The 10,795-nt window shown below is 31.6% G+C and overlaps 2 protein-coding genes across 3 annotated transcripts in view; both read right to left on the reverse strand.

Moving 5' to 3' along the window:
* Positions 1-10,414, reverse strand: part of LOC108738425 (TBC1 domain family member 9) — a 13,290-nt gene extending 2,876 nt beyond the window's left edge. The window contains exons 1-16 of one of the 2 annotated variants that reach the window (XM_025976581.1): positions 10,115-10,414; positions 9,888-10,054; positions 9,656-9,826; positions 9,497-9,593; positions 9,178-9,438; positions 8,869-8,925; positions 8,601-8,805; positions 8,326-8,543; positions 7,705-8,000; positions 6,868-7,559; positions 6,627-6,812; positions 6,378-6,569; positions 6,039-6,319; positions 5,710-5,944; positions 5,510-5,632; positions 5,198-5,448 (exon numbers count right to left, since the gene is read on the reverse strand). In XM_025976581.1, the coding sequence (XP_025832366.1) occupies positions 5,239-5,448; positions 5,510-5,632; positions 5,710-5,944; positions 6,039-6,319; positions 6,378-6,569; positions 6,627-6,812; positions 6,868-7,559; positions 7,705-8,000; positions 8,326-8,543; positions 8,601-8,805; positions 8,869-8,925; positions 9,178-9,438; positions 9,497-9,593; positions 9,656-9,826; positions 9,888-10,054; positions 10,115-10,158 (3,435 nt within the window). In that variant the 5' untranslated portion in view covers positions 10,159-10,414 and the 3' untranslated portion in view covers positions 5,198-5,238. Of the gene's footprint in view, positions 1-5,197; positions 5,449-5,509; positions 5,633-5,709; positions 5,945-6,038; positions 6,320-6,377; positions 6,570-6,626; positions 6,813-6,867; positions 7,560-7,704; positions 8,001-8,325; positions 8,544-8,600; positions 8,806-8,868; positions 8,926-9,177; positions 9,439-9,496; positions 9,594-9,655; positions 9,827-9,887; positions 10,055-10,114 lie in introns of those variants that run through there. The other variant, XM_025976582.1, reaches the window with a different exon arrangement.
* On the reverse strand, positions 1,042-2,594 carry LOC112905031 (TBC1 domain family member 9-like). The gene is made up of 6 exons (XM_025976583.1): positions 2,292-2,594; positions 2,065-2,231; positions 1,833-2,003; positions 1,674-1,770; positions 1,355-1,615; positions 1,042-1,102 (listed from the first exon to the last, which is right to left on the reverse strand). The coding sequence occupies exons 1-6, from the start codon at positions 2,333-2,335 to the stop codon at positions 1,042-1,044; spliced, it is 801 nt and encodes a 266-aa protein (XP_025832368.1). The 5' UTR covers positions 2,336-2,594.
* Positions 10,415-10,795: the final 381 nt, after the last annotated feature.

Genomic DNA, 10,795 nt, shown 5'->3' on the forward strand with positions numbered 1-10,795 from the left:
AGAGGAAATAACACCATAAGTGGGGGCTGGACCTTCCATTTATATATATTTTCCTCTTCAGTTAACGGAGCATCTCCTGCGTGCTTTGTAGTAGAACTTGGGGTTCGCAATAGACCTGGAGGACTAAAAATAAAAAAATACATATACATAGTAAAGACTCAATTATGTTCTATTTGAAGGATTAATTTTATTAAGAAATTGAATCGATACTAGGCATAATTTAAGTGTAAATATAAATACTACTTTATTTATAATTTGATAACACCGGATTGTACCTACGTTTGACGGTAAATAAATAATTAATGAATCATTAAAAATTATCTGTTATCTTTTGTAGACATCCGTGAATGTTAACAGGTAAAAATATTTACTTGATAATGCTAAAAATAAATCGTGTGTACACAACAAAAACACCTTCAAAACATGTTATATTTTTTAAAAGAAAAGAACGAAAGAGGTTCTAAAATGCAAAAGAAAAGACGAATAAGGAAATTATACTTACTGGGAAGTATGAGGAGTTCTTGCAAGCAATTCGGATAATTTTTCAACCAAAAAGTCTCTATCAGATATTTGAGCGAATAAAAAATTAGAATTATTAACTTCATTTTTAGTAGAAACTATTATTGCCTTATCCAGTGACATAGTGGAAGAATTATTTTGAGTTTTCTCAACTAATTTAACATCTCTTAAGGGAATTACTAAACTAACCAGTGATTTTACCTATTAAACAAAAAACAAGCCATTTATTAATTGACAAAATTATTAATGTTTTCTTACCCTGCTTTCAAAGCAAATAAAATTCTGAGAAAGAAATAACCGACCAATAACGTGTCTTTTGTTATAAGGTGTTAAAAGTGTGCAATCGATAGAACCATCTAATTTTTCAGAGGCTGGTAAACGAAACATTAATCTGTAGGCTTCAGAGTGAGCTCTTGCATCTAGGTCTCGTTTCAGAAATGATGCCTTTTTAGGTACATTTTTACTGTACAAAATTTATTAATTATTAAAGCATACATTACTCAACAATATATTTCTTAGAACTTACCTTAATTTGTATAAAAGATCTTTATCTTCGTTAAACTTTTTACTTTCATCTATTAATCTGAAAAAAGAGAAAATAATAAGGCAAATGTCAGATAATATGCTAGATTTGTTCCAGACTAAATCAACTTTCATATTTCTACTCTAACAACAGGTTAGTCTCATTCTCATTAACATATTAACAATTACACTTATCATTAGCCCTTAATATGAAATTGCAAAATGGTTTTCAGATTATGGGCTAATAGTAGGTGCATTTGTTAGTCTGTTAGTCTTTAGGTAACTGTTTCAGTATGACAAATTATAATTTTACCTTTTCATTGCTAAATCTATTAACTGATCCATGAGGGCGAATGTTTCACTTTTTTTCAGAAACATATTAAAGTAATACTCCCCTTCCCTAGTAGTTATTTTAATTGAATCAGGGAAGATGAGACTGTTTGATTTTTCCAAATTTTTAATTTCTGACCACCTGATGCACAACTTTGTATCATTTCCAAGAATGTAGGAATGAAAACATAAATAATTCAATGATAAGTACATCCATCCTTGGCGGGGAAACTTTTTCCAGTAACTTAAAAAAAAAATCAGTATTAACAAACATGAAAGGACTTTAAAAGCCACACACTTACCTACAAGAATAGTAATTGACAAGTTTTTCTTCAAGAGGAAAGTGAAATAACCTGTGAAACTTTTCACTTGTAGTTTTAAAGTCTTTTGTATCTTCATCTGACAAAGCAAATAATAATAGAAGAAAATAGTAAATGCAACAATTTATAGAACAAACTCACCTTCAATTTCAACTTGATCTTGTTTAGCTGCTATAATAGATTCAATTTTACATGTAACAAAATCTGTGACATCATCTTCTTTGTCAAATGATTTTAATGTACCCATTATATTTTCATTCAACCAATCCCAATCATTTACAATGTCTTGTTTATATAAAGAACATGCTATTACTGCAAAAGTATTCAAATTTTTTCCTGTTTAGCATATGTGAACAATAGTTTTATGACTTACAGTAGTAAACCTCTGAATGTGGAGTTTGATGTAATATACGAAAAGGAGGAGGTTTGGTATCGAAAATAGAATCCATAGTTCCAACAAGAAGGGAAGAAATACCTTTTGAATTTCCATGACCTTTCCTGTGTTGTAGAAGGAAGTATTCTGTGCTTTGTTCAGTTTCCCTAATATAATATATTCATTGGCAAATATTCACACAAAAGATAATAGAAATATGTATTTACCACAAGGCATTGGCGATTAAAACTTCTTGAGGTTTAACCCACATAGCTAATGAAGAATTACGAAACTATTTAAGATAATACCCATAATATTTATGCTGTACGTGCACTGTTTCTACATTTGTCACACTTGTTTTGTATTATACACACTTAGTATTTCTTATCACTTGTAACTGATAACGTTATATATTTTTATAGTTGTTATTACAAAAGTTACATAAATTTTATCTCAGTATTTTTGCACATTGTATCATAATTTGTTGCTATTGAACAATTTTGACAAGAAATCTGACGTTTAAATGTCACTTGCAGCAAATCCATATGTCAATTTTGATTGTGGTTGCACAAGAGCCTTAGGATATGTAGTGTCTCAATGGCAAGGTACGGCTGAAAAAAGGATTAAAATAATAAACGTACATGCACACATCAATGCATTATAAAGAGAGATTATTTTACTGAAGGGATTAAATAAAATTACATTAATTACGCAAAACAAAAAGGGAAATAAGTTGTGAGTAACTGGGAACGTTAAATTACATACATTAATGACCTAACCTAACCCAACCTTACCTACCAAAGATTGAATATTGTTAATAATATTCATCTAATTATGAACAAATAACTATGCAGTAAGAAATATGTAGTACAGATAGCGCTAAAAGCTTTTGTATTGAAAGGTTTTATTATATTTTGAGTTGCTTTTTAATTAATTATACCTACAAAAATAAAAAGTTTGAATACAATTCATTTCGTTGTAATTTTAAAAGAAAGTTTTTTATGGTAAGAACTATTTTCCCCTGGTTTTCAATGCAAAATGGGGTAAGGAATTTTTCCTAGACGACAAATAAGCAAAAGAAGCAGTAATCGTAAGGAAAAATATTCATTACGTCTCGTTTTGTGCAGATATTGGAGAGAATGTAACGTGTATAATTTGATGCGATAGCGGTAGAAATGTAAGGAAGGAAGAGAGGGAAGAGTAGCGAATAAACGCTAAACTAGTTTGAGAAAAGGTATAGATATTTCTGCAAAACTGGACAATTAAACCGTCTTATCTGCATAACGCTCGACGGCAGTGGCGCGTGGGGTGGGCGAATAATACTATAAATATTCCAGGCTGACGTGGTATCAGGACAAGTAGGCCATTCGTATGCAAGAAGAGGGCCTTCCATCTGAACATGCCAGGATCTGTCAGTCACAATGGCTTCTCACGCCAGATCTATGTATCCCGGAGGATTCCGGCCAGATAACGTCGCTGATACCTCGTTGAAACACTTCCGAAGAAACAAAATTATCCATTAACTTTCGCGAACCGTTTACTTAGTCAAGGATAAATCGTATTTATAACTTTTAGCAAGAAAACTCCAATTTACATAGAAATTGCTTTCCAGTTTGTACAATCTTGCTAATACATTGAAAACCAATAAACAAACCGTTCGATACTTTATTTACGCAAATATAAGACAATTAGCGCACTTAGAATTAGAATAAAAATGTAATTACAAACGCGGAAGTAAATTCTTTACTTCTGTAGTTTATTTTCTTTTACAATCAAAAAATTACTCAAACTATTTAAGTAGGTACATGACGTGGAACTTTTAATGGGCATTTGAAGACTTTAATTTTTGATATTTTATTAAAACCGTTCATTTAAGGTTTTAAAAGAACAGTTAAATAATCATGTGAATGACGTACACGCGCAATAATTTATTATTACTAAAGTTAAATTAAGTAATGTGTGCGCGTAGAGATTAATAGTAATTCAGCTGATAATGATTATTAGAAAAATAATGGCAAATGTATTAGAAATAATAAAAAATCTTGTTAGTAAACGTAGAGTGCTGAGAAATTGCTAATACTTATATACGCATGCTCGTACCCCAAACATTTCTATTAGTCCTTTCCGGTTAGTTAATCGGCAGTTAAACGAAGCTGTTTCTTAAAAATTAAGTAATATTTCGAACGATTGGTGTTAGTGTTTAATTTAATTAAATTTAATTTTATTTCAATGAAGAGTGTCTTTGTTTTGTTTCGTTGTAGTGGTTTTTACAAGTATTCTATATAACACATAAGGTAATTAAAATTCTTAAAGGTAATTGAAAACGTTTATTTCTTGTCACAACCATAACCACTCAGTTTGAAGCTGTATCTATCTATATCAATTATTATTTATAAATTAACTTTATTTATTGTTCTTTTATTAGATCGAAAAAAAGTTTGGAGGAAAAACTGCTAAGGTGGTGACCAAAAGGTGAGTGCTAAGCAAGTTTTAAAAATTAATATTTTGTGTTGATAAAATAACTTGCTGATTTGTTTTAATTCAATCCGTAAATGTATGCATACGCTTCATATCAAAAACATTTTTGCAATTTAGTATGCATATACAGGGTGGTCACTTAAGTTGCTTAATTTTTAACTAATATACGCTCTTATGTGTAAGTTACGTCTTTATAAAACCATTCTACAATAACTTTAAAGGAATAGTTTCCAATTGTCAATATTTTTTGCATTACTATTATTACCATAAATTTTTTGTATCTTTTTCCAAGAATTAAACAATTATACAAGATATAATGAGTAAAAACTCAATTAAAAATTGACTCATNACTTCATTCTAATGAGAAATACAATTGCACTTAAACGAATATACAGTGTGTAAAAGTATTAATTACAGTGGGCAAAAATAACAGTAAATAGAGAACAACCATGAATTCATTATAATTTTTTGTTTTTAGCGAATTTTTCTAAGAATTAATTACCAGATCAAGAACACGTAAACTGTTATTGCCTAAATTTTTCTCAATGAAATATTGTTACCGCATTTCTAACGTTACTATTTTAATTAGTTCTGCCTAAGGAAATGTTTAAGGTGTAAACTTTAACTTTTGTATTTAAACTAAAGTCAATTTAACTTTGTAGTCTTCGAGACCATTTCTTTTACGTCTAATATTTATCATACTTTAATTGCTGCAGGAACCGAAAGACTATTGAATCTATGAAATCGTTTACCTTTTAAGCTTTCGATGTTTTCAGTCAGGGTCACTTTCTTAGAAAAGAAATCCACAAAGGGAGGTGTGTTCAATGTAGAAGCAAGAAATTGTTCCACTGTTATATACCATTCGATGTCCCCCACAATACATGGATTGCCATTTTTGTCTGGAGACTGAAACACATTGTTATATAAAAGTAACATCAACATTATTACCCATTAACATTACACTCACAGTTTCTGATGATTCAAATCCTAAACTATCACAACTGTCTTCTCTTTTAACAAAAAATTGTCTTCCAACATCTCCCAGTTTAAAAAGCAGGGCACAGGAATGTGTTATAGAGTCGTTAGCTTCCTAAAATAAATTATTTATGTTTATTATTATTTATTAAATGAAGAATTTTAGGGTGGGTACAAAAAATTTATATTTACCTGATCAAAGGGTTGTGTTTGGAATAAATCATATAGCGTTTTCCACAGGGCTATAAAGTAGGGTTGTGTCATTTTTGGTAGAGATTTCAGATTGCATCTACTCTCTTTTGAAAGGATGATATTTCGAAGGTTTGAAAGAATTCTTGCCTCAAACGAAGATGATGAAGTATCTTTGGAGCTGGTGCTACTTTTCTGATTTGAGTAGTTATCAACAGATAATTGAGAATTGAATACACTATAAAAAAAGTAATTGCAAAGTTTCAAACGAGAATAAAAAGTACAAAAGAATTACTTACTAAATTATTTGAAATATTTTTTTAATGACTTACGATCCTCCAGCAGTTGGTGAAGATGATTCAGGTAACAGGGTAAGACTATCGAGGGCAACACTTTGTTCGATATTATTAAAAAATTCAGCGGCGTCGGAAGCAATGTCAGCGTCTATTTCGAAGTGGGGAGACGTCTGGATGTCGAAGAGGGTAAGCAAGGGGGGAAGATGAAGGATAAACAGAAGTGTTAGTCTTAGAGTGGGATCCACACTACAGGTCAAACCCAAAGCAGTCACCAGTTCGCGGAAGTTCAAGAAACCTTCTTGTTTTGCGTCCAACAACTTAAGAATTATCATCTTTTTATTTTTATGACAAACAAGGTAATTATAAGATCATTACCCTAAATAGTCTGGCGGCAAGCTGCTCGGCTTGATCCCCCTTACCCCACGGTGACAGTGCCGCAAAAAGTATTTTAAAATATTCAAAGTCAACTTTGTAAGCTTCATAAGGCTGTTGACTCGAAGATTCGTTCTTGTAAAACAGGTGACGTTGTTGACTTAAAAGCTCTTCCCTTATGATACTTAACAGTTCCTATAATAGTACAATTAAAAATTGAATTAGTGCAAATATTATAGTAATAAATCTCACTTGTAATTCTTCTTTTGTGAAAAATTCGTCGCCACTAACACTTCGAATTACATTTCGTTCGCTATTGTCTTCGAGCTCTTGCACGACTCGAAGTCTGTGCTTCAATCTAAGACGCTCTATGTGTCCAGTTGTTAAAAATCCATACTCGGTATATGCCTCATATATTAGGTTCTTTACAGAAATTGTCTTCATAAAAAAAAGCGAATTAACACAAAAATCTAGTACAATATTTACGATTTACTTTCTTCTGTTTATCATATTCCTTATTTCTGACAGCTCCTCTCCCCTCATCATTATAAATACCCATTAAGAAATTGGCCAGAACTTGACAGGCTTCCCCTTCATCCCTACACTCGATTAATTTCTCTTGGTTTAGTTTAAGAACCATTAGAGCCACCTGAAAAATGACTTTGGCCCCATCGTAGAAGAAACAGTCAATAACATTAACGGCGCTCTCATATGGCATAACGCTGAGGAAGATAGTCAAAAACCAGGACAGCGAAATAATGTGAATCATTCCTAAACTGTCCAATTTTGTGTGCAAGGAGGGCAAGTATTCTCTAGTCAAATTATCTAGTACACCCTGATCAACAACAGCTCCCACCACTCTAGTGTTGTAGTAATCGGGTAAGAGATTCTCGCAGAGGGCGGCTAGAAGCCAGAAAGCTTCTTCTTCTGAACAGTATATCAAAAGGACGGATGCTACAATGTTCATTGCTTGGCAGTAGCCTATGTTTGGGTTCCGTAAGGCGTATGCACACAAGATACGACGTAAAGCGTCGATTCCAATGGGGTTTTGGAAAGCAGGGTGCTCCGGAAGTGATCGGTGGAGATCCCTTTCGATTTCGTCGTTTGCAGTGGAGCGTTGCTGAAGCGCTTGATCGACCAGGGAATGGTAGTAGCCAGGGTGAGTTGCTTTTTCGTTTATTGCGCCTGAAAGTACCCAAGAAATGCTAGCAGGAGACAAAATCAGAAAACGGTCAGATATAACAGTATAAAGTGTAAATTTTCATTAAAGACTTATGGAGGGGGGACAATTTCAAAGGTCATTACAAATTCAAATATTTTTAAAACTCACCTGAAAATGACATCCATATTTCCATCCTAAGGGTATCTGGGATACCATAAAGAACAAGTTGTGCTACTTCGGTTGTTCTGTACATGGATATTCCCCGTCCATATTCGTTAAAATGTAATTCCCATTCTTTCTCTTTGGCCTGCTGTTTTTTTAAGACTTCAGGAATGGAACTAAGAGGAAATAACACCATAAGTGGGGGCTGGACCTTCCATTTATATATATTTTCCTCTTCAGTTAACGGAGCATCTCCTGCGTGCTTTGTAGTAGAACTTGGGGTTCGCAATAGACCTGGAGGACTAAAAATAAAAAAATACATATACATAGTAAAGACTCAATTNTACAAAAATAAAAAGTTTGAATACAATTCATTTCATTTGATAACACCGGATTGTACCTACGTTTGACGGTAAATAAATAATTAATGAATCATTAAAAATTATCTGTTATCTTTTGTAGACATCCGTGAATGTTAACAGGTAAAAATATTTACTTGATAATGCTAAAAATAAATCGTGTGTACACAACAAAAACACCTTCAAAACATGTTATATTTTTTAAAAGAAAAGAACGAAAGAGGTTCTAAAATGCAAAAGAAAAGACGAATAAGGAAATTATACTTACTGGGAAGTATGAGGAGTTCTTGCAAGCAATTCGGATAATTTTTCAACCAAAAAGTCTCTATCAGATATTTGAGCGAATAAAAAATTAGAATTATTAACTTCATTTTTAGTAGAAACTATTATTGCCTTATCCAGTGACATAGTGGAAGAATTATTTTGAGTTTTCTCAACTAATTTAACATCTCTTAAGGGAATTACTAAACTAACCAGTGATTTTACCTATTAAACAAAAAACAAGCCATTTATTAATTGACAAAATTATTAATGTTTTCTTACCCTGCTTTCAAAGCAAATAAAATTCTGAGAAAGAAATAACCGACCAATAACGTGTCTTTTGTTATAAGGTGTTAAAAGTGTGCAATCGATAGAACCATCTAATTTTTCAGAGGCTGGTAAACGAAACATTAATCTGTAGGCTTCAGAGTGAGCTCTTGCATCTAGGTCTCGTTTCAGAAATGATGCCTTTTTAGGTACATTTTTACTGTACAAAATTTATTAATTATTAAAGCATACATTACTCAACAATATATTTCTTAGAACTTACCTTAATTTGTATAAAAGATCTTTATCTTCGTTAAACTTTTTACTTTCATCTATTAATCTGAAAAAAGGGAAAATAATAAGGCAAATGTCAGATAATATGCTAGATTTGTTCCAGACTAAATCAACTTTCATATTTCTACTCTAACAACAGGTTAGTCTCATTCTCATTAACATATTAACAATTACACTTATCATTAGCCCTTAATATGAAATTGCAAAATGGTTTTCAGATTATGGGCTAATAGTAGGTGCATTTGTTAGTCTGTTAGTCTTTAGGTAACTGTTTCAGTATGACAAATTATAATTTTACCTTTTCATTGCTAAATCTATTAACTGATCCATGAGGGCGAATGTTTCACTTTTTTTCAGAAACATATTAAAGTAATACTCCCCTTCCCTAGTAGTTATTTTAATTGAATCAGGGAAGATGAGACTGTTTGATTTTTCCAAATTTTTAATTTCTGACCACCTGATGCACAACTTTGTATCATTTCCAAGAATGTAGGAATGAAAACATAAATAATTCAATGATAAGTACATCCATCCTTGGCGGGGAAACTTTTTCCAGTAACTTAAAAAAAAAATCAGTATTAACAAACATGAAAGGACTTTAAAAGCCACACACTTACCTACAAGAATAGTAATTGACAAGTTTTTCTTCAAGAGGAAAGTGAAATAACCTGTGAAACTTTTCACTTGTAGTTTTAAAGTCTTTTGTATCTTCATCTGACAAAGCAAATAATAATAGAAGAAAATAGTAAATGCAACAATTTATAGAACAAACTCACCTTCAATTTCAACTTGATCTTGTTTAGCTGCTATAATAGATTCAATTTTACATGTAACAAAATCTGTGACATCATCTTCTTTGTCAAATGATTTTAATGTACCCATTATATTTTCATTCAACCAATCCCAATCATTTACAATGTCTTGTTTATATAAAGAACATGCTATTACTGCAAAAGTATTCAAATTTTTTCCTGTTTAGCATATGTGAACAATAGTTTTATGACTTACAGTAGTAAACCTCTGAATGTGGAGTTTGATGTAATATACGAAAAGGAGGAGGTTTGGTATCGAAAATAGAATCCATAGTTCCAACAAGAAGGGAAGAAATACCTTTTGAATTTCCATGACCTTTCCTGTGTTGTAGAAGGAAGTATTCTGTGCTTTGTTCAGTTTCCCTAATATAATATATTCATTGGCAAATATTCACACAAAAGATAATAGAAATATGTATTTACCACAAGGCATTGGCGATTAAAACTTCTTGAGGTTTAACCCACATAGCTAATGAAGAATTACGAAACTATTTAAGATAATACCCATAATATTTATGCTGTACGTGCACTGTTTCTACATTTGTCACACTTGTTTTGTATTATACACACTTAGTATTTCTTATCACTTGTAACTGATAACGTTATATATTTTTATAGTTGTTATTACAAAAGTTACATAAATTTTATCTCAGTATTTTTGCACATTGTATCATAATTTGTTGCTATTGAACAATTTTGACAAGAAATCTGACGTTTAAATGTCACTTGCAGCAAATCCATATGTCAATTTTGATTGTGGTTGCACAAGAGCCTTAGGATATGTAGTGTCTCAATGGCAAGGTACGGCTGAAAAAAGGATTAAAATAATAAACGTACATGCACACATCAATGCATTATAAAGAGAGATTATTTTACTGAAGGGATTAAATAAAATTACATTAATTACGCAAAACAAAAAGGGAAATAAGTTGTGAGTAACTGGGAACGTTAAATTACATACATTAATGACCTAACCCAACCCAACCTTACCTACCAAAGATTGAATATTGTTAATAATATTCATCTAATTATGAACAAATAACTATGCAGTAAGAAATATGTAGTACAGATAGCGCTAAAAGCTTTTGTATTGAAAGGTTTTAT

Source organism: Agrilus planipennis, unplaced genomic scaffold, assembly GCF_000699045.2.
Source record: "Agrilus planipennis isolate EAB-ADULT unplaced genomic scaffold, Apla_2.0 scaffold196, whole genome shotgun sequence".
NCBI lineage: Eukaryota > Metazoa > Arthropoda > Insecta > Coleoptera > Buprestidae > Agrilus > Agrilus planipennis.

What these genes read in the sequence shown, in the direction of transcription:
- LOC112905031 (XM_025976583.1), bottom strand. Translation starts at nt 2,335, where the DNA reads ATGTGGGTTAAACCTCAAGAAGTTTTAATCGCCAATGCCTTGTG. An exon ending in AGATCAAGTTGAAATTGAAG is followed by an intron (nt 1,771 to 1,832) that starts GTGAGTTTGTTC and finishes TTGCTTTGTCAG; the next exon opens with ATGAAGATACAAAAGACTTT. An exon ending in GTCAATTACTATTCTTGTAG is followed by an intron (nt 1,616 to 1,673) that starts GTAAGTGTGTGG and finishes TTTTTTTTTAAG; the next exon opens with TTACTGGAAAAAGTTTCCCC.